Source organism: Necator americanus, chromosome III (genome assembly GCF_031761385.1).
Source record: "Necator americanus strain Aroian chromosome III, whole genome shotgun sequence".
NCBI lineage: Eukaryota > Metazoa > Nematoda > Chromadorea > Rhabditida > Ancylostomatidae > Necator > Necator americanus.
In genome coordinates this window covers 20,657,294-20,681,468 of record NC_087373.1, presented here as the reverse complement: position 1 = coordinate 20,681,468, position 24,175 = coordinate 20,657,294, and the positions used below count along the sequence as shown (strand labels likewise).

At 41.3% G+C, this 24,175-nt stretch overlaps 2 protein-coding genes across 2 annotated transcripts; one reads left to right on the top strand and one right to left on the bottom strand.

The window, feature by feature from the left end:
* Positions 1-941: 941 nt before the first annotated feature.
* On the bottom strand, positions 942-9,506 carry RB195_010279 (uncharacterized protein; the record flags this gene model as incomplete). The annotated part of the gene is made up of 4 exons (XM_064191203.1): positions 942-1,137; positions 6,011-6,120; positions 9,192-9,266; positions 9,342-9,506. 4 exons carry the CDS (start codon positions 9,504-9,506, stop codon positions 942-944), a joined length of 546 nt encoding a protein of 181 aa, XP_064048786.1.
* Positions 9,507-23,610: 14,104 nt separating this feature from the next.
* RB195_010278 (uncharacterized protein) lies at positions 23,611-23,991 on the top strand (the record flags this gene model as incomplete). The annotated part of the gene is made up of 1 exon (XM_013450527.2): positions 23,611-23,991. The coding sequence occupies one exon, from the start codon at positions 23,611-23,613 to the stop codon at positions 23,989-23,991; it is 381 nt and encodes a 126-aa protein (XP_013305981.2).
* Between the last annotated feature and the right edge of the window lie 184 nt (positions 23,992-24,175).

The following is a 24,175-nucleotide window of genomic DNA, read 5'->3' as shown; positions in this document are numbered from 1 at the left end:
GGAGGTATGGTCTGAAGACATCTATTGATCAGCTTTTTTTGAATCAGTGTCAAGATAAAAAAGGTAGTTAGGAATTTGTAATAGACAGAATCCAATTATTCGCATTTTAATTAGAAACACAGCATCGACTAGTGACCATTCGCTAGAAATCATGCTTATTTAAAATCACAACCGAAAATAGCATACCTATGCTCATCTGCTTACGAACAGCTTTCAGACATATGAACGAGAAGGACCTCAAGTAGGGGAAGAAAACATATGACTTGGATTGTGCAACGCTTACGTATGGATGTAAATTGGTTACAATATTATGCCACTTATAAAGATGAGTAACGACTTCAGAGGATTTCGAGCTACGAATGGCCGCTCCGAACATAAAGTCGGGTCAGAAGAACCTAAAGACTGGTGCAATTGTGTAAACGGTTATTCTCGAGGTGGGACCCTCGCTAGCTCCAATTGGGATGCGAAGCTGAATAAGGGCCATACAGCGTAACTTTGAGCGCAATTGTTTACGTAATTTCACCATGCTGGAGGTCGTTTTTAGTCGACTATAACTCACTCGTGAGTACAGGAACTTTCATATTTTAAACACTACGATATTACTGAGAGAAACTTATAAATATCAGTAATGATTCTGTGAAAAAAATAATTTCAGTTCGTAAAGCACAGATAATGTTGAGAAATAAAAATATTAAAATAAGATAAGCAGTACCTACTATAATACTTCCCTTGAAGTTTCGAAGTAAACAGAGGAAAAGAGAAATCATTCAGTCACTACTATTCACCATTCACCACGTGATTTGTAGCAAAAGACAAGTTGCTCCGACAAGGTAGAAAATTGTCTCATCTGTTTCATGAAGAAACACCAATTTGTGTATAAAACAAGAAAAAAATTGGTAATACGTCATCAGAACAAGTGTAATAGTTGTGATAAATCTTTTTTAGAACTGGGCAAGTTTCGCTCCGTCACGATTTGGCTGTTTCGGAAGTATTGCTAGTGTGTGACGACCTTTCGCCGCTAGTTTTCCGTCAGACCTTCTTCGGAACTCCGCTTCTGTAAATGCTACGTTTCGACCGAGTTTGAGAACGTATGCCGTGATTTCGATGACGTCTCCAAGTTGGACGGGAAGCATGTAACTGAATCAGAAAATCTTGTGAAGTACATCCGAGTTCAATCATTATTATACATATGGTTATCAAGTTCACATAGTGGAACACTTAAGGAAAGTTTTTGGTACTAAAAAGCGAGGAATTACATAGTTTTCTTTTTTCGGTTTTTTCTTAACCTAAAACCGCTGCAGATCTGTCTCCAATACTGCTGCAATTATTCACTTACTCTTACCGGTGCCTCTTCTGTAGTCGCCTAAAGATAAAGTGTCTGGCGCAAATCAATCCGCTTGGGATGCGCCACTGCGTTCACTTCAATTCAGAAACATTTGAGGTTTACGAATGCGTAACTAGTCTGTACATGACTTGCGGGGGCTAGCTGATGTATAGTCTGGTCAAAACGACATGAAGCAAGGTGCATGTGCGTGCGCGCTCGAAACGGTGCAGTGGAAGCAGCAGTTGGAGCCGAGGTGGGACCATCGCAAACTGCAGCGATGGGTGGTGCAAGCAAAGGTCCCAGTACGCTCCTATCCGCTACGCTTCACCGCACCGCCTCGAGAGAAGCCGCGTACGCAATCGCGTCGTGCTTCTGTCGTTTTGACCCTACTACGTCAAGTCAGTGTTTTCGACCTCCCAGACAATTTAGGTAGTGAATCATAGAGGAATGAAAGGCTTGTTTGGCTCTAGGGCCGAATCGAACCTACGATCGAACATGCCGCAGCCACAGCGGAACCCCTTACCGACTGCGCTACAATTAATAGAATTAATACAGTAAATATGATGAGGCTTTGCAAACGGTATTCTTCTTTTATTGTAGAAAAGCAAAAGTGTGGCCGAAACGTCCCCAAAACTTCCCCAAATCGCGGACTTTAGATCATTTATTTTCTATTTAATCTTAAGGTTAGAATTTCTTGGGATGGTGTAAGAGAACTAGCACTGATCAAGTGACCCATCTGTAGTTCAGGCACATCAAGAACATTGGTGTGCCAGAACTTTCAACCAGAACTGCCAGAATTTCTTGGGATGGTGTAAGAGAATTAGCACTGATCAAGTGACCCATCTGTAGTTCTGGCACATCAAGAACATTGATGTGCCAGAATCTGATTGCAGTGTTCGTTTTGACTCTACTATAACTTTAGCATGGAAAGTGTGGAGCACATGTTGCGACAACGCAATGCAGTCCCAAGAAAACTTCAAGAAACTCAAAAGAAAAAAAAACTTACTTTTCGAAAATCTCATTCTGTTTATATTCTTACGCTCTCAATTCAAAACGAAGTGAGAATGCCTCTTAAAAAAATTTGCAGTTTTAAAATGTGAGTAGATGTGTGGATGAGATTCAACTGAAGTCATAAATTTCTGAGAAAGGAAAATGAAACTAAAATGTAAACTCAGACAGAGTGTTTCGCACTTCATTAATTGACATTTCATACTAGATACTTAGATCGCCCATCTTCACAAGGCGCGCGGGATCCAGGACATTTTTGTTCCGCCTCGTTCTCTCGCCATTTTCATCCAGTATGTTCTCTAATTTCGTGACTAAGTAACTTTCTAGACGTGGCAGAGGTGTCTGTCCACGTCTTTGCGGTGAACACAGAGCTCTGGAGGGACTGTCGAGTCGAACAGGAGGGCACTGGTCCGTCAATTGTTCCGCAGCTTTCTTGACGGATGCCAGTGCTGCACATGCTGCTCTCATCCCTCTATTCAATCCTTCCTTCAAGTCGTTCCCTATACTCATAGAACGTACAAGGTAGACGTATGTCGAAGTTCCCACGAATTGAGAACCTTCAATTTGTACTTCTCCATTTTCGCAGTAGACGTTCTTAATGAACTATGTCTTCTTTCTGTTTATTCGCAATCCTATTCTCTTTCCTGCTTTATTCAGTTCTTGAGCATAGTTTCTGCTTCATTGGTACTTCTCGGAAAGAGAACGATGTTGTCCGCAAAACAAAGATTTGAGAGGGATTTTCCGTCAACACATATACCCTTTTCTTCCCAGGCAAGCGATTTCATTGTCCATTGTAATGCGGCCGGCTTCGGCGATACAGCATCGTCTTGTCGTGCCCCCTTTCCAATAGGTAAGGTGAGGAGGCGGTAGAAAAGCTTTTAGTAGCTTAGTAACACATCGATCGCAGCAGTTGATTAATGCGCTCACATATGACGGGTTCACACGTTGATCGACCAGCGCTCACAGTATTGCATTCGTTTTTACGCTGTCGGAGGTTTTCATAGCAGACAAAAGTTAGTAGGAGGGTCAAGCGGTATTCCCGACAAACCTCTATTACACGGTTTTGATGTGGTCTAGGCAGCTGAACCTCTCACGGAATTCAGCTCGTTCTTGAGGCTCCATCGTTCCTGGGCTTCATCCAGCACGTCCTAGATATGCTTTATCCTATATCTGATATTCGGGATGATCTTGGTGAATGCTTTGAATAACACGCGTAGGAAACATAACGTACGGTAGTTTCGAATGTCCTTTCAGTCCCCTGTTCCATGGATAGGAACGGTTCGCGAGGTCTTCCACTGATCTGGCATCCTTTTCTTCTGAAGACAAGATGTCATGTGCATCTCTAGAATTACATGAAGCAGATGGACACCAACCCGAAGAAAATCTGCTGCTATAAAATCAGGTGCGGTTTCATGCTCTTAATAGCGACTTCCGAAGGAGAGCTTGACTAGAGGATGATCGCGCTTGTCACAGGAGTTGACGAACGGAAAAGGTCCGAGTAGAACCTCTTTGTAACGACTTCCATCTTGCGACGAGAAGATGTGCGAGACCCGTCTTCGCTCAGCAATGCTGTTAGCGGAATATTACGTTCGAGGAGGTCCCTGCGGCACTTCTTAAGACTTGCGCTTTTTGTGCTGCTTCCAGAGACTTGCGCTTTTTGTGCTGCTTCCAGAATCTTCTTCTGCCTGTATTCCGAAAGACCCTCCTGCAACGCCTTTCTGCATCTGGCGTTTCCTACTAATCGCTCAAATTGCGGTGCTCGGATCAAGCCTCAAAGCACTTATACTTTCCAATAATTTCTTTGTGACCTCTAAAATTCGATCCAAGTTTGTCGTGTGCAGGTTTGTGGCACGTTTAGCACAGGTTCGCAGTCCTGTGAGCAGCAGATCACGGTCCACATTTGGATCCTCCACGATGTTCCACTTACCTTAGAAAAAGGGGTTCTCGGGTATCCAATCGTCGTATACGACTTCTTGACTCTTTCGTTGCCGATAGCAGGTGTTCTTTTCCATCATGTGGTTAAGTCGTATTTTTGCGAGAAGGAGACGGTGATCAGGAACACTACAAAACGATGGGACTACCGTGACGTCAAGTAGACACCAACTTCGGTTGGTGAATATGTGGTCGATCTCCGCATTAGCATTGGGCAATTCCCATGTCCACCGACGATGATCTTTCTTCATGAAAAGAGAGTTTACATGAAAAAGCTGAGTGGCGAACAACAGCTGGGATTTACATCCCAGTTCCCTAACCCAAATCTTCTGATCCTTTATTTCTCTTCTTATTTCTCTTTCTCTTCTTTTTTGTAATTTCGCATTGAATATAACGACAACAACTTTGTCTAAAAATTCCTCGTTGTGAATCATATCCTCCAGAACCTCATGAAATGTGTCTTATTCGTATTCATCAGCTACTCATGTTGGTGACCAGTTATGATGTCAGTTCTTTAGCGGAGAAGAATAAAGATTGTACTTTCTTTCGGATTTACGCATCAAAACTTCTTTTGTTCTAAAATATCAAATGAAACTTCGAAACAAAACTATGCTACAGTTGCAGAAGAAAATAGTGTGTACTTCAAAGGCCAAAGTCACACGAGAAGTGATTGATGGTGAGGAAGTTGAAAAAAGCCATAGAGTTAAAAAAATATGTTGCAGACAACTTTTTGATGGGACGGAAAAAGGACGTCACAATCTCACTCCGGCACATCAGTGTTCTTGATCTGCCTGAACTACTTGATCAGTGCTAATTCTCTTACAAAGTCATGATCCATTTAAAATCTCTTCTGAAAGCATGCCATTATTGGTTTTTTTTTAAATCTTTCTTCTGTGAGGTTATCAGGTGTTAGTGGAAATTATGCACCATTTGTTAAGCTTGCTACCGAAAACTTTTTATTCCCCTTGTCAGATTGGCCTCGCGTGAACCATATAGAATCACATGAATCTCTCGCTGGTATATGCCCAAAACTTAAAGCGTTCGGACAACCATCAGTCAGCTGCCGAAATTTGCCGTTATTTCTGTCTAAGACGTACGACAATCTGATCATATCTGTTTCGCTGAAGTTAAAGATGGATAGCACTGTTACAATAGTGTCCAGCAAGTGTATGCATGCATTGTGTCTTAAAATGTCCTATTGCACAAATTTTATGCATAACAGATGCTCAGCGAAACTGCAAACTTTTAGGAAAAGGCCCTTGTTATCTCGATAAAAAAATTTCAACGCTCTTTCCAACTCTTGAATTGTCGGTATTAATTCCGCTACAGAACAAGCTTAAGGAGACAAACAGACAAACTCAAGATACTGAACTGTTCTCACGCTTTCTTTTACAGAGTTACGCGATGGACTTATCTACTTCCTGCAGGCACCTAGTCGAAATTCGAGAATTTTCGAAAAAACCACTTAAAGTTCAAAAAATGAGCAGTACCGAGATTTTCATTGTTTTAGAAATTTCTAGTATGATCTTCTCTATAACAGCGACTTTTCACGCGTCCCCCCTTTATTGCTTTCTATTTTCTTCACGTAATAGTAGTTCAAAGACATTCCACCTGGAGCAGTAGAGCAGATGCAAATGTCAAGTGTCAATTTTATCGCCAAACGAACTGCGAAGAAACGGGAACTCAATGTTTAGAGCAAAGAAACTGGGATTTCAAATGAAAGAAGTCCAACAGCATAGATCACACCTCACAGAAAGTTCAATCGACGCTAATGCTTGGTCCTTAATTGTTAGACCGACAGCACGAGCCGTAACTATATCAGTGAGCGAAGCGGTTTGACCTCCATGTAGTGTTCCCTGTAAATTATTGTCGAACAAGTGATAGTAATCATTTAGACGCATTTCTTTTGACTTAGTCCTGTTAATTAACATATTGACAACTATATAATTTCTTATTTTCATGGGGTGTGGAGACAGAGCGTTACTTTTTAACTCTCGGTTACAACCATCTGTGGGAAGCTCCTAGGAGCATAGGTGTGATAGGGAGGGGCCGGACCCTGTTCAAGTGATGGGGATCTAGGTCATGGGGTACAGCGCAAGTTAAGAGGATCGCTTCGCCAACCGTCCAAAAGTGAATGGGGTCGGAGCATCAATGAACAAGCCGGCTTTTCACTTGATCAATTCGTGATCGATCATGTGTTTGTCGAGGAGAGAGATTGAACACTCAAACATTCACCGAATTGGGGTGAAGGAAGGTAACCAACTTGTAGGCGTTACGTGGCATCTCGACTGGAATCCGAGATGGGAGGAATTCAGGAATCACGTACTTATTCTCCGAGCCATAGGTAGTGTCGCTCGCTAGGTTGCTGTTCGTGTGCCGTTCGGGCAAGAACAGTTCCTGTTATGCTGCCATGATGCATTTTGTTCTTGAGATGAGAGAAAGCTGCCATTCTAGTGTTTCTCAACGCTCAGCGCTTGCATCTGCAGGTGCATTCAAGCAGAATTTTGTTTTAAATCTGTTCATACTTGATTTTAATACATGTCGGAGTGTCGTCAGCTTAGCAAAGGCGAAATGCTAATGGTAAATCCATATTTTCCTCTACAGTTCATACCACTACGTTAGTACAGTCTGTTTCTTTTTTAGAACTTTAGATCAACGCAAATTCACATGTATCCCACTTAGCTTGGCAAGGTCACAGCCCAGTGATCCACATTTTTCCCAAGCGTCTGCTTCTTTTCAGATATTACCCAAATGTGACTCGTATGGCAATAATTATGGATGTGATGAATACAGGTTCAGAAAATTTCTTGCTTGAAAAAGACTTCCCTTTGAATGTCGTATTGGTTTTGATATGCTGTACCCGATGTTGTTAAATAGTTTTATTGTCTAAAGTTTCGGCAGAATCACCTTCTTCAGAGCCTGAAGTGGGCGATTCAATTTAAAATTTCAACTCCGTCTCTTTGCAAACGATGTATATAAAAGGGTACCTCGATTTCGTGGGAACAGAACTATGTCTAACACTTCTCTTGCACAAAAGCAAGAAATTAAGGAAGTTCAAGAGTTGATTAACTCTAAACAAATAAGGTTACCAACAAATGATAAAAGTAGGGAGTTTGTGGTCATTCCACACCAGCTGGATATTGAAATAAAAGAAAGACATTTGCAAGATGCTTCAGTATATCCTTTATTCTCCATTAGTGAGTTCGTGAAGAAATCCCATTTTTTAAACGACCAATGGGTTAGGATAGCAAAATCCGCTAAGTTTCCTACCTCTTCCATTGCTCGCCTTAAGATTGACTTGCCGGCCTGTCCAGTGCTCTATTATCCCTATCAAGACGCACAAACTCCAGTCCAACACCGGATCTGGCCTCCACTGACCTTGCTACTTTCAAAGTGAGACCTGTACTTAGTAGTGTAGGAGGTCTTACGGATAGGATAGGGCGGATCCTAAACACAATACTTTCGCAAGTATTGAGCCATATACCTGCCCATTTAACAAACACCCGTATGTTCCTAGACCACCTGCGCGCGGCACCCCCGACAAGAGACTGTCATGGAGTCAGTCGACGTCGAAGCACTGTATACGAATGTATCTAATGACTCTGCGGTACAGGGTATGTTTGAACTGCTGAAAGAAAACATAAAAGCCATCAATTTATACGGATTCTCAATCTCCCAATTGATGGTTCTTCTCAAGGTGTGCCTCGAGTGCAATATCTTCAGATAATCCGGAAATTACTTTGCACAACTTAGAGGTTTAGCTATGGGGCAGAGATTGGCTTCCACCTTACCTATTGAAAAAAAGGCCAAAATTGAAGCACCTGTTCAGGAACTACGTCTTTTGTTCTGCTCTCGGTACATCGACGATTGCTTTGTCATTCGTGCCACCCAAATGGAGATGGACAAGTGTTTTGACTTGTTGAACCGACAGACCTAACACATAAAATTTACTAGGGAGAAACCACAGAGCAGTTGGCTTCCTTTTCAAACGTCCAGGTTGGCATCTCAAACGGTACGTACCAAATGAAATGGTATCGTAAGCCGGTATAGTAAAAAGAACATCTTGGTTCACTTTCCCTCTGCTCATCCATTTCAAATGAAGAAAGCTGTGATTAACATGTTCTGCATGGCAAAAACCTTTTGTAGTAGACCTGGGAAGAGAAAGCAATCGTTAACTTTGGCACGCGAAATTGCTGTTTCTAATGGTTATGAAATTCGAACGTCTGAAACTAGACGATACGAAGATAAAATGAGCACTACCATTAAGCGGCGTCTGAGGACCACTATATGTTCGCATCAAAGAGCATGTGAATGGAAAGAATAGGTTACGAGAATGGACACCTTTAGGTGTAACCTATTCTTTCCATAGAACACAAAAACACGATGGAGCCGATTTTGATATTAAGGTCCAAATTTTAGCACACGAATCTAAAACGTTGGCTCGAAAATCGCTGGAGAGATTCTGGATCCAAGCCAAAACCTCTAAAACGAACCCTAAGAGGGCGAATGTCTGTGAATAACACGGAAACTCGCATCATATCTCGGATTGTTCTTCGGATTCGAATGATACATTCGAACCAATCGTGATCGATTAGTCAGCGGTCCATCGTCTCAGATCCAAGGTTAGCATTCAGCGTAGTCTCTAAGTTGGCGATTGAAAAAGTAGGCATGGAGTTTATCAGTTTAGTTGCGGAGAAGTTTAGTCGCATGTATTGTAAATTAAATCGCCCATTTCAAGAAGGCGATTTTGCCGAAACGTTAGCCAATAAAATGATTTAACAACCTCATGTACAGCTTATCAAAACCAGTACAACATTTAACTATGCCGAGGTTTATTGAAATTTGGACTTTTCAATTACTTCCTTTTAGCTGCAAAAAAAACTGTAAGGCCTTTGGCCAGGTAGTACTATTCATTCGCAAGTCTCACCTTGGCATTCACGTGTTCTGGACCAACAATCATCTCACATACTATCCGTTCCTTTGAAGCGAATACCGGTATAACCTAAACAGACACAGAAATACAAAGTGTAAAATTATTAAAAGGAAATCGAACAGTCAGTATTGGATCTAAACTCACGTCACCTCCGGTTCTATTGAAATTAGTTAACTTTGAGAGACTCCCGAATTCTGCTTTTAAATCGTTTATCAGCTCATTAGTCGTTCCGTTGACTTTCTGATGTGAACACTTGAGATCAGAATGGCAGGATGCACTTGATGTGTTTCCTTCTCTACCCGTTTCCATTTCCCTCAAAAGTATAAATGAGCAGCATTATAATTGTCTTGCGTAAATTACATTCTAATTTGATATATGGAACAACGACCATAAGACAGTGCAAAGCAAAGCAAAAGATGTGCTAATAACAAAAGTAAGGTTCAGATATGGCTATGGCGACAAACATGAGTTTCGTAACAATGAACAATAATGGTCGCTGTCGAGTGAACTCCAACAGGCCGTTCTGTCCGGGCTGTTGCGCAATCTGCATGCATAGTCCATTCTTAGTATCATCGTAAGATACATGCTTTATTATGGTGGTGTTGATGAGAGGAAAGTAGAAGACCGCGCGATAGCTATGAGAAAGTATTACAGTAATCTAGTGGAGAAATTTGGTTCAAATTCATCAAGGTGCGACTGCGGGATCGCAAGGGACTCAAATTTTGAACCGTAGTTGTTCGCGGATTTCTTGTGGTGCATGCTTGATCCGACTTTACCAATCTTTCGATCCAATCTGAGTTTCTTCTGCTTATTCCGAACAATTAACGCCTAATAATGGACTAACATTAGATGACATGGACGTCGTCATTGTACTGATAAAGATTGAGTTCCATCTCAGATCACGTAAACTGTTAGCTACTATTTGAACAGCCGTTTGTTTGCGTGTTTCTAATTTCTGGAGAAAGGATGGTACCAACCTGATGAGGCAAATGTAGGCTGAAGTGCAGGAACCTCATGAGGCAAAGGCAGGATGTTTCCAAACTGATTAGGGGGTGGAAATAGAAATTCGGTGGAGTATATAGGGGTGAAACGCAATACTCGCAGCTTTCATGGCCATAAAATAGTTCCCAGCGTTTCGTTTACTTTTTGACAAATTAACGTTTCTCCTGTGGTGCTACTGCCTGATGTCCAGCTTTAGACGAACATCAAACTTCTTGTGACGTATACTTCACCACCTTCATAATAAATATAAAAGTGGCATTTTCTGTAAAATTAAATTTGAATTTTTCCTAACCACGGTTCTTTTTTTTCATTCTTTTTTAGAACAAGTTTAGGCACTTATGAAATGATGTTTTGAAGTGATGATTTCACGGTTCTCTTCCTAAAGGGGTCAGTACTACATTTGGAGAATACACAAGCTTTATTTTACACCTTTTTTTTAATTTTTTTTTTACATTTTACACGTATTCCTTCGATACCGCAATTTGGAAACATAATTCGAGGCATGAGTTTTTCTTCTCCTTCTCCCTAACAATTACCGCAGATTACTTATTAATTACTGCAACGCGTCGCTCCTGTACAGGCACCGCATCCAGCTGCGCAACGATCAAAAACCAGTGAGTTGTCCTCGGCTGCCTACTTGAATGAAACCAATGAAAAGATTGATGAGAGACCAGAACGTATACATAAAAGAACGTTCTAACGTCCTTCGTAAGGACTAAAGCGGTTCCCATGCCGTTTTTTTACGATGATTGTGGAGGGCTGACAGGAGCCACCTCTGAGCTCGCAATCTACGACCCCATCTTTAGCTTTCCCGCGGATTCCCTCACCACGTCAGATTCATGGTATGCTGCCTTTAATGGAACAAACATCCAAATGGACCAGCTACGTTTATCTTGGTTGGGAAGTGAACATGAAGAACGACCTGATCCTCGTGCCGGGCGGGAGAAAACGAGCGGCTTGCGGAGCTCATAGAGCATCGAGAGTGTAGTGAAGAAGACCAGGAACAACCGGCTCAATGCTTACTTCTTAAACACCACAGTACTTTCTGCTTTAACCTACGCTTCAGAAACCTGCGCACTTCGCAGCAGAAAAAAAAAATGCGTCATAGAATGCGCAATCGAAAGGGTGATGCTAGGAGTCTCCCGCTACTCGCATGTGATGGACAAGATTCGAAGTTCTCATCTACGTCAGCAATCGAAGATTAAAAAACGTTGCTGAAATTGCCAAGAAAAGTAAAATAAAGTGTGATGCGGACACGTGGTGCACTTCAACGACAACAGTTGGACCAAACCGTGAGCTAGTGGTTTCTACGCGATATTAAACGGGCGGCAGGAAGACCAATGACCCGATGGTCAGACCCTTTTCACGATGTCCAAAGAAGGATGTTTTCCGATGTTCGAGTAAAGATATGATGCTCTTTGGGTCCCTGGCGAGAAAAAAGCAACTAGGAAACCACGCGCGGTCGGGCAAATGGAAAAATTAGTGGCACCCGGTGTGTGTTTGCATGTTTGTGTGGGTGCGCGCGCGTTGTACGTACGTGTGTGGGTGTGGTATATAGCACAGTTCAGAAGCCAGTAAAACGGGTCCAACGGTGGGTGCGACGCAGTAGAGTACCGAGTAATAGCTCTAAATGAACTTATCAAGAAGTAAACAAGACGTTGTGAACCGTTTCATGTTCGTGAAAACTGCATGTGTGGCGTTTCACCCGTCTGTACTCCCCAGTACATTTTTATCCTTGCAGGTTTGATCCCCATGAGGTTGCTAACATCTCTTGTTCAGAAATTGGAAACGAAAGGGGACTTAAATGTTTATTAGGTAAGTTTACGTGATCTGATGTGGAAACTATTTCTTATTAATACGATGATGACGTTCAGATAATTTCTTGTTAACACTGTGTGCTAATGTTGAGAAAAAAGGATAAGAAATCATACTTCGAATGCACTGCTCCAAATTTTGGCAGTATCAAAGGGATATAGGTGTGAAATCAAGTTTGAGTACTCTCCAAATGTAGTGCTGAAGCAATCAGGAAGAAAACTATGGAGTCATTATTTCATCAATGCTTAAATGTTCAAATAAAGAACGGAGGAAGCATCGTTGGAAAAAATACAGATTTAGTTGCAGACAGTTTCACTACTTTTAATTTCTACCCATCAGCGAAGGGTGTACTCCAAGAAGTTTGATGTTCCATCAGACTATTGGACTATACCCTTCGCTCGCCTTCGCTGATGAGTAGACATTAAAATTGAAGTATTTCAGTTTACCCTCTTGATTCAATCATGCCGCCAACGCAAACAAACGTTCATGAAGTCTGTACCGCAGAAACCACGTATTGTTCGACACCTGAGAAGAGTTTTATGAAGATGAGCGACCGAAAAATACCTTATTAGTAAGGAGAATAACGCCATAGATGCGATAGTCCGAGCCAGTGCTCCGACCCTCACTTTTGGACGGTTGGCGAGAGGACCCCCCTTATTTCACTTGAGCTGCACCTCATGAGCTAGACCCCTTCATTTGAGCAGGGTCCAGCTCCTCCCTATCGCAATCATGAACAACGTTCCACAAGCAGGGCATAGGATTAATGAATACAGATAGTTTCAGATGTAGTAGACATTGATAGCCTATGTCGAACTGTGACGGAGAGAGAAGATCGGATCCGAAAACAGTGACAGAAGTGCAGATTCGGTGCCCAAAGAGAGAGTTCAGAGCTTCATAGTTGTAGCTTCATAGCTGATCGACATGTGCTACAACATGTGCTAGTATTCGTAATTTGACTTTCGGCATTAAAACACGCCGAAAACGAAGCATCAATTCACTCGCTCGTCATGCGACGATAACAATTCGAAACAAGAAACGAGTAATGAGAACAACGGTCTACAAGTAGGACATCGAAAACAAGATGCAAATCTTCTGTTCAGTGAGTTAACCTGTGGGAAGGTAGGGTAGGTAACGTAAGGACATAAGGCATCACGGAACTAACGATGTTTGATCTTTAAGCGATCAGATGGGGATAGGAGTGCAAAGACGTGTGAAGCAGCCTGGGCATATCGTATCCCCCCTCCTTCCCCCACGGTTCAACTTAGTCTCCGAGTAGTAGAAAGATGGTAATCCGCAAAGCGAAATCGAAATCCAAACAAAAGCGCACTAGACACTTACCTTCCTTTGTCTTCGCTTAGTATAATAAAACTTATTAGTCTGTCTGTTCAGATTCGTTCCATCCAAGAAGATTATATTAGATTTTCATAGGACAAACAAATTCTCGTGATTTCCTATATTTGCTCTCACTTTTTAAACTGAGAAAACGTTGAGGGTTGATCTTTGTGAGATTGCTCTCGCCCGTGGGGTTTAACTTCCTGCTCTCAGAAAATTTTCTAGATCCACTGATGCTTCAAATAGTTGAAATAAAAGATGCTCCACAAACTCTTAAAATTGGCATTTTCTGATGATGAAGAAGGCTAGTTCTTTCAAAAGTGTTTAACACATGTGAAGAAAGGAAACAGGGACTTGTAGCTTCGACACGACAGAGATTCCGCAGCGTACAAGAGATGTTAACAGTAAGGACTAATCTTTATTTGAGAATACTAAGGCACCTCTTCCAAACCTCTTTTTTCGAATAAAGTTCGTTTTATAAAAGAAAGATGTTTTTAACTACAATTTTCATCATGAGATTAATCACATGTCGATGTTGCTTACGAACCAAATGAGGAAAGCATTGAAAAGATGTAAGAAACTTATCATCAGCCACTAATTATGAGGTCAATAAGTAATCAAAAGAAATTTTGTCGCCTTCACGATTTCTTCACACTCTTGTCCAATCAACCCTCGAAGTTGTGGAAACCGAGTAAAATGTTCTCCTTGCGGAGGACATGCTTGTTTAAACAAGATCCGATTTTGTTCTGACATAGGCAGTGCTCAGGAAAATCTTTCAGCATTATTGTGCATTATGTTCGTGAAATAGCCTCCAGGAATGACACGGCATGCTCTCATGAGTTCGGTAACTCAAGAGATAAGGGTTCCAACCCAAAAGTGATACTACGAGTGGTTTAGTGCATAAAGTTCATCAAAACGAATAGAGAAAACATTGACAATAGAAGGCCACATCCGTCGTATACAAAGCAACAAACGCCCACTTGCGGTCGCACAAGCACTGTATATCGTTATGTTCGAATGTTTAGAACACGACACACTCATTATACGCAGGAACAAAAATGTCTCTGAAAACCAAAAGTCTTTGTTACTTGCCTAAGAAAACGAAAGTTGCTTCAACAGGTGCTCTAATCCACTGTTTCCGTTGTGCCACTCACAAAATACGTTCCGAATCCTTTCTGCTACTCTAGGGGAACCCAACTTCGAAAATCTCACCAAAAAAAGAGAAAAGGTCCTAACGGCAGGTTTGTCCAATTATTTCAATAGAATGACTGTTGCATACATAGTTTAGCAACATAATTTTCAAAGGCGCAATACCGTATAAGTACCCAAACAATTTTGTGGGATGAGAATGTAATAGGTACAAACAAATTTGTTACTTTCCTCCGTTTCCTAACCTGCAGTTGTGGACTTCCCTATTTCACTGTACGCAATGCACAATTACTTCTTTTTTGAGCCTGACAACTGTGTCCAACCTGATTCCGTATTACTTGGAACTGAGTATTTTAACCGGGAACGTTCCGCTGCGTAAATAAGAAAATATGATGAAAATGAGTAATAGTAAAATAATAAAAGCATAGTTTATAGAAAAACGCAAGTATTCAACGTAATCAGCAATAAGTTTTGCAACTGCCCAGTATGTGTGTCTTCAGAACAAGCGAGAATATTAGCAACCTACAATAAATTGGTACCGTTGCTTTTGGATGCTGAGTAAATACTCCAGACTAAAATTGAAAACCAAGAAAAATTTTCCCTTCAAGTTTTATTCTACGTGTTACATAGAGTTATATTCGTACATGAAGCGAAAACCACAGAACTTGGTTCACAGACGTTCTCGTCAACAAACCTCAGAATTCGAAGCTGAATTAACACTAAATAATTAACTATTTCAAAATAATGTCACCACTTCCAAAACAAACTGTTTCATTCATATTTTGCTTCCGTTCTTTTCGAGACGAAGGCGGGGTGTTGAAGGACTAAGAAAAATGGAACTGCCAAACCGGGTATTTCTGAGTGAGTTTCTGGATAAGAACTATAAGATGCGAAATGTTACAGAAGCAACGATAAAATTCCAAACCTTCTTGAAGTCGTCGATGTTTCTTGATCCGGTGGACGAAAGTAATTAAAGGGTGCTAATGAAATATGATAGAAAGATTGTGAATTCTTGAAAAGGTGACTTCGCTCTATCTATCACTTGGCCTCAATTAATATCAATTATTGCAAGAACAGCATAGAATCGTCGTAGCATAATCAAAATGAGCGAATCGGTCAATGACCTATTGACAGATGATTTATTATTTGACAAAGACGACGTTCACTCCGAAACTCAAATCATAAAAAAGTACTGTTTACAGGAACACAAGCAAAAGTAAAGTACCTGGGTTACGGTGCTTGAGAATAGTGAAATGTGTATTCTACTTGCACGATAACTAATAACTGGTCTAACGCATCTGTTTTCAGAATATTATAAAAGTTCAGAGTGCGTCAGTTATCAGTCACTTAAGACACGAAGTATTAACTCAGAATGCTTTTTAGACACTGTGTACATAACGTCACAAAGGAGTTTTTCATGGCACAGGTGGATGATTAGTTGATAATGTAAAGGTCCTCCTCGTGAGAAGATTTGAAATTACTGGAGCTTTGTTAAAAGCATCACCCCAGATTCATGGAGTATGCCGTTAAATGTTTGCTATTCCTCAAAAGGTCATATGTTACTAATGACAACATAAAAGCAAAAAAAAAACCATAGAAAAGACGAAAGTAACATCAAATCAGTTTGCAATACATAACACCAATCAATTTATTAAATATTATGTGCTCAGAACCGTACAGAGAAGTGTACTGGGTAGTGTGTTTGATGTAACTGGTTGGATTTCAGTCGGGGACCGCATGGTGCAGATTATATACTAATGATTACATAGATCATTAGATTATATATTGTGTACGTTCATGTCAAGAGAAGAGGAAAACGGAACATACTTGACAGAAGAAGCTTAGTGAAACCAGAGCGATTAGGAACAAAGAAGACTAGGAAAAAGCCATCAATGATTGAATTAGCCTTCCAGCAGAGTTAATATTCAGATTAACTATGCGTTCTAGAAATTACAACAAATGAGCGACAATGAGATGAGACACTCATATTCATTCACACATTGAGGAAAGAATATCGTCAGTACAGATAAACACCGGGGAAAATGAAATTGGGTGGGGGGCACTCACTGGCGCCCTAATTTCTGGACGCTCTATCTTACTTTCTTCTCCTAGTAGCTTTAGCTTACATGTAATAGATCCTGTAAGACTAATGCTTAGGTGTTAGGGACCCGATTGATTTAGTTATTTACTTCCAGAACTTTCAGAAATAAGGATGCTACACCCCTCCCCGCAACTACGTTTCACTCCGAACACTTTCGGGTTTCACTTAACAGAAACATGAACATTTCATGCTCGGCTGTATTTCATAATACATGAAAGAAGAAGAGGGGATTAGAGAAGACATTCGTACACTACAAGACACCCAACTGCCTCTTTTCGATCAATAGCACATATTCTCCCTGCAAGAAATGTATCTGGAAAAACTAATCAATTTGTCCAGTTGGCGAAGCTAACGAAGGGGCGATGAGAGCATATCTTGGAAGGATATTCTTTAATGGAAGAAAACCCTCGGAACAGAACAAAGGACGAGATATGACAGGAAAATGAACGAGGCAGACTATATCGATCAATAGAAGTGCGTGTCAAGGGCAAATCTGTTCTTGAAAGGGACAGGTAAACTTGATATGATCTGGGGAACACTGCCGTATGAAGATGTAGGGAAGTCGCAGCAATTTCTTTTTTAAATGGGATGAAGAAAAAAGACAGGTTCCAGGACCGAACAGAAAAAAAAGTGGAAAAACGTTCTATTGAGGAACCATGACGAACCGTTAACAATGTAGATGGGAGGTCTAATTCTCTATTATTGTTTTGGCGTACAAGCTTTGTGTACTTCAACTGATTTGCATGAGCCGGAGCCAAGCTTGGCATTGATCTTTATTTACAGCTAACGACCTTGGTTTTCCTCTTCGTTAGCCAGTGGAAACGTCAAAGCTATATATGAGTTTTCCTCTCAAATGCCTCATCACCATACATGAAACATCCAAGCAATCAATGAACAATATATCCGCCAGCTCTTAAAAAATGTAGTGATAATGATGACGAAGCAAGCAACTTTCTACTATAACTACGAATAATAGCTGTAAATAAAGATAGATACCAATCTCAGCTACGGTTCAAACAAAATTTTTGCAGTGAGATCTTGTGTGGATTTATTTTCCCTTCCATTCATGTTATTCATTCAAGCCACGGGTCGAAAGAACATGAAGCTCTGTGCAGTTGCGTGTGCGGCTGCGCTCAGTCGTATCTAGACTGGCTGGGGGAGGCTCCGCCCGTTGGACCAATGCTAGCATGCCGCGAAATTCAAAATGGTACGGCGAGTGACTTCTTTCGTTGTTTCAGAGGAATAAGCTCAGAGAAAAGTAGAAGATGAGTGCCTTGCGGTGCTCCACAGACTCTTATCATAATACATATGAAGAGAATATCGCAATAAACCGTAATCCAAAAAAGGAAGAAGTAAGATCTCCGAATTCCAAAGTGAGTAGGGATGAAATTAGGCTTTGACCATTTTGATCCTTATCTTGTAGCTGGCAACGATTACTTCAGATAACTGCATATCTAGTATCTTTTCTTTTTCCCCTGTCCAGTTTCCTTCTCGTTGTCCCATTTGTTCTTGCATTGATATTCTTATTTATTACTATCACTTATTTAAATTGCATTTTCATTCCCTTATTCGTCTTTTACATTCCAGTTTTACTTGGTTCGTTTTTTTCATTGTATTTGTTTTTACAGGCGGACTTCTTTCTTCATAATTAGGTTCACTAACTTTTCACTTGTTTCCCGCACTATCAAGTATTGACACAGTAGCAGGCAGCCCGTTTTTAAACGCAGCATACCACGAATTTGGGTTGGTACGGATTTCAGGTAGAGTATCCATATGCGTGGTCGTAGATTATGGAGACCGGGGTGGTTCCGCTCATCTCTCCCTGCATCACTGCAAGCAGCCGGCCCTGAATGCTGTTTTGTACGATGCCTTCTATTGCAGCGCGCCACCCTTGCACGCATAGCCCTGCCTATCGGGGCAGTTCAAATTGGTTTTCGACAAATCGCAGGCGGCACAAGGGGTGGAGCGTTGCAATAGATAGCGTCGTACAAAACAGCATTCTGGAGGCGGCTGTTTGCAGTGATGCAGAGAGAGATGAGCGGAGCCACCCCCCTCTCCATAATCTACGACCCCGTATATGAATACTCCACCTGAACTCAGTACCACCTCAGATTCGTGGTATGTTGCATTTAACCTCACTACTGTTTAAGCTTTAGTAATAGGAGAAGAAACAACGTTATATTTTTCACGTCTCTGTCAGTTTTTCCCGTTGCGTTAATAACATCACCGGAGCCGAATTGCTTCAGTAGTAGCTCTGATTCGATTCTAAATATTTTTGAGTAGAGGCTTGAGGTTGGGAACCGGCAAAATTTGGAAACAGAATCGAGTGGTCATACTCTCGCACAAAAAGAAAGGAAAAGAAGAAAACGGAAAGTAAATCAAACTTTAGGATTCAGTGTTCAGAAAAGTGCTAGTAGCTGTCGGAAAATTTCGCACGTTTACTCCCCATGAAAGGCTCTAGGCTTAACTTTGACTATAAAGGGAGTTTAACTTTCCTTCTTGTCTCTCAAATTGGTTGGATAGTAGCAGCAAACTGCTCTTCCAAAGAAAAAATCTAGAAAGCGACTCCGAAAACACAAAAAGTCTATTGAAAACGCCTACGAGTTTAAACTTCAGATCACGTCTGAGAACACTGCCTAAGCGTAGTTGATATGGCACGTTCCTCTCGAATATACGCATCTCTCCCCCCGCTCATCTTCTCCTCCAACGGTCCTCTGACAGTTTTCGGTTGCTGCCAATTCAAAATATTGGAAATTTCATGCGTTTCGAAGAAGAAAAATCAAAAATTACCCGAGGAACAAATAGCAGATGAGAAAATTGGTAGTTGACGGAAGCAAAGAAATAAGAAATACCAAGTAGCAGAACAACCTGATTTGCAGAAATGTTTTTGGAATACTGGTATTGAAATATTTTAATTTTTATTCTAAAATCAATGGAATATCTTCAAATACGGATTAAAGGACATGATATTACGAGAAAAGGGAAGAGTCCGGTGCAATTGGGTCGAATTGCAGAGGAAGTATGAAAAAGGAAAAATTCAACATTTTGTTCTCACAATATGACAATGGGACGATGCAAGTTCGACATCCCGCTGAGTAAAATTTTTGCAAAAGAGTTAGAAACTTGAAACCACTTCTGAAAAATGAAGAATTTAATTATATGTAGTGCTCAGCAGTTTAAAACTGGATTAAATTAAATTTCATGACTAGAAAATCTCAGATTCTGTGCATATTTTTTTAGTCTCAAGGATGGCAGATTATATCATGAGAAAAGGGTGTGGCGCAGTCGGTTAGAGGTCCGTTGTAGCCACACGGTCGGGGTTCGAAACCGCCCTAGAGCAAACGAAGACTTTCATCCCTCCGGGGTGGATAAATTGGTACCAGACTTGAGGGAGGATAAAAACACTGACTTGATCATCGGCTGGCCCCTGCAAGTCATTGTATAGGTCAACACGCGTTCCAAAACCCCAACGATTACGAATTCCAGTAAAACGCGTTGGCGCATCTCAAGTGGATCGATACGCCAGTGACTTCTACTTTGACTTTTAGAAGTAAATTCTTGACCTTTTTTGGATTTTTCCTATCTAAATTTTGAGTGAACCAAATAGTAATAGTTTAGTAAAAAAAAATAAGAAATATTGCACATACGGGTTCCCCTAGTCTCTATATCTGAATATATGGGTGATTTTCTTGAAACCTCGCTCCGGTCTCCGATTTTTTTTCGCTCGCCAGAAAGTGTGCGATCTTGAACAAAATTCAATAACTCGGAGTAATTAAGTGCGGAGCATATCACCTTTCAGTAGGTTGTACATTTGACGTTTTTAATTTAACGCTTGATAAAACGTTTGATAGCTGAAGATTTCAGCTATCAAACGTTAAGTTAAGTTTTATCAAGCGATTTCCAGGGCTTTGCAGTTCTTCTAAACTTTTGAGAATTCCAAAAAGGCAAGGAGGGGAAAAAAAACCGCGATATGACTATTTTCAGGCGCAAACCTTCTCCGAAAAGCTACTAAAATATTTCTCTTGGTTCGCTTATCACGAAGTTATTCGCGATCTTCCAGACCTAACAATCTGCCCAGAATCTAAGCCTTTTTGATCATCAAATTTTACTAAACTTACCTTTAAACTGATGAAAACTATTTATAGTTGAACTCTTCTTCTTTTAGAAGAAGAATTGGATTATAAAAATTCTATCTCTTTTGCAAAAATTTGCCTCGGTGGGGTGTCGAACTCAGGTGGTCCCATTGTTGCATTGTCAACATGTTGTACATTTTCAAAACAAAATGTTGAGGCTTCCATACTGTCCTACGCCTGAAAATAAATATAATATTTTGTAATTTATGTAAAGGACAAGTCTAATTTCACAGAAAATGGCATTCATATTAATTTTTGTTGATCAATAAAGACGACCGAAGCAAACACACGAAAAATTCTGAAGTCCGGTTTTAGCCGGACGTTCAGACTGGTTACAGAATGATGTTTTAAGGTAAAACGACGTGAACGATCATCGTACCGATAAAGATAACGTTCCACTTCAGATCATGTAAACTGTTGGCTACCATTTAAACAGCCGTTTGCATGCGTGTTTCCACTTCCTGAAGAAGAAATGTTACCGACCTGAGGCAAACGTGCTAAAAAATAGACACGCGAAGGAGTCATAGAGTTGTAACGCCACACGGGCAGAAGCCACAGCTATGAAAATGTGGCAACGTCTCGTTTACCTTTTGCGACATGCACGCGAAGTTACTACACAATACTACAGCACTCGACGCCGTGGCCAAGTATCACCCCTTTTATACCTATTAGGCGCGGCGCACCATTTCGACGTCATGGTACCCATCTCACTCCATTTTTGGAATTTCGTGACATACACACACGTGACAGAGTAAGCTCGTTATTATATAGCATGATAGAGGATAAACTGCACGGCGTTGATCAATCCCTATGGATATGCACCTATGCGTTCAACTTCAACTAAGACCTCGTTTGAGGTTAATGAACGCACGTGCAGCCTTACAATGACTTGCGGCGGCTAGCCGATGTGTCAAGTCAGTGTTTTTATCCTCCCAGACAAGTCTGGTGCTTAAGGATGAAAGGCTTCGCTTGCACTAGGGCGGAATCGAACCTACGATCAATTGCAGCCACGGCGGAACCTCTTATCGACTGCGCTGCACCGCTCCAGTTTATATAATCACTTAATAGTATTTGTTGTAATACTTTACAATGTAGTTAATTATCTAATACGTAATATTTTCTCCTGGCTATCATGTTATCCTTCGTTAACTACTGCCCACTAAGCACTCCCCTGCGACCCCCGATGGGAAAATCCCATCACTCGCTTGACCCTGATTACATCTTGGAAATTACAGAAAGAGCGAATAAAGGAGAGAAAGATCAGAAGAAAGGGTGAAAAGGCAGAAACAAAAACAAGGAGCAGAACTACAATGTAGAAGCAGTGAGACACGCGAAAATGAAACAGACATAAACGAAGAAAACGTGCGGTACAAAGGATAAAACATCCTTCATAAATGCATAATAACAAGCAAGACTAGGGAATAAGACAAAACAATAAGACAGAGGAACAATAACAACAGAATAGAACAGAGATTATACAGAAGATGAAATGAAATGAAAATACAAATTAAATAAGGAAAGCAATGCGAAAGCAAAAGGAAAACAGAGAAGAAAAATGGACAGAGGAGGAGAAGGTATTAGCTATGCTGTGCTATCTGAATGATGTGCTAGCATAAAATAACGCGAACATCATCGTACCTAAAGATAATGTTCTACATCAGTCTCGTAAATTGCAGGCTACTATTTAAATAGCTTTATGCGCTGCTGCTTGCAATTTCTGAAGAAAGGATATTATCAGCAGGATGAGCTGAGAATAGTAGAAATGCGGAACACGTAGGAGTGAAATGCAGCACTAGTGCTTATCACGTTTTTGACAAACCCGCCTGGAATTATTGTGCGATGCTGCTGCACCAATAGCTGCGCTGATGTTGCACCAATCCTATACTTTGGACTCCTCCTCAGTGCTTTCTGGCTCCGACGCGCCAATTCGACACCATGGAACTCGTATCACTTCATTTTTCCGCTTTTCGTTACGCTTTTTCTGAATTCGTTGGACCCGTCTACCCGTCTTCCTTTTTTTTTCTGGAACTTCATTTCACACGCACACACAAAGCACGCATACACACCATAAACACTACAAACACTACACATCACCCACTCAAAATTTCCAGCAATGAGGGAGGCACGTACAACACTGCTCTTAGACCTTTGCTCCGCAAAGGCTAAGTGAATTTCTCGTTAAAATCAAATTTCTTAGTATTGATGTTTTGCGGAGGCTTCATGAGACTTCTTGCTGGTCTAAATTGATTTCGGAAGTCCCTGATAAATTTATCATCTTCACGACTTGCCAGCAGAACCCACGGATCTCCCTCACTTAGGAATCACAGCCGGTTAGTCGCGAGGCTACGTGGAGCATCCAAGAGTGGCGGATAGGGGCTAATTGCAGACCAAAAGCAACCTTGTGCCTTCACTGAGACGCAGGTAGATTCAAGGGATGGACTCTGTTTCTGCTGTGCCAGGACTGACTCATAAAATCCTTGTAACCCGCACGTCACGTCCGCTCAAAAGCCTCCATTCAAGTGACTGGGAGGTGCAAGGGAGGCGTATTGGAGTCGCCTCCAACAAATATACTACACCTGTCCACTCCGGAAGAACGCAACGTTTTCCCAAAAACTCAAGGGACAAAGGCTTGCAACCTGCCCATGGATTTTAAAATTTTACGCATGTTACAGTAATAAGAAAGAGTCTCCTGGTTCCGGAGGGAAGCTTGGTACGGTAGCGGCAGGAAGGATGGAATTGCAGGAGTCAGGCTACCGAAACGGAAAAGGACTAGAATGACAATCTGTATTTATAACGCCTGCATCGGATACGTGCTTTGAAAATCTGGTGATGCAAGCCAGGAAGTTTAAGTTTAGTTTACGACGTCATCAGACTGACCGAGATGAGACGACACCACCCGCTGAATGCCGTGTATGATACTGAAGAAGAACTGTTCTTAGGAACATGGAACAGTAGAGGTGTTGGTGGAGTTGGCGTCCTCGTCAACACGAGTATGGCAAAAAACATAGACTCTTTCGAACAACTTGCGACCCGACTCGGACGTCTGCGGATGAGAAGATGTGGTCCAATCCCAACTTTGGCTATCTTGGCCACGTACGCTCCAACATCAAGCTACGAAGGAGAAAAAGTGGAATCTTTCTATATGGACCTAGAGAAGTTCTACAGAGTACACCACACTTTCTACAAGGTCATTGTTGGTGATTTTGGCGCCAAAATTGGCCCCAGAAGAACCGCAGAGGAACTTCACATATCCAACCTCTAAGGAAACGAACAGGGGAAGTTCATCATGACGATTAGGACCATCAATGGGAACTCGCAATTCCAGAAGCTCTATTCTCTACACTGGAAGTGGAAGTTACCCAGTGCACCCAGTGGAGGGTGCCTTTGTGAAATTGACCACATCACTGTCACTAAAAGGTTCTGCCTGACTGATGTCGCCGCTGCGG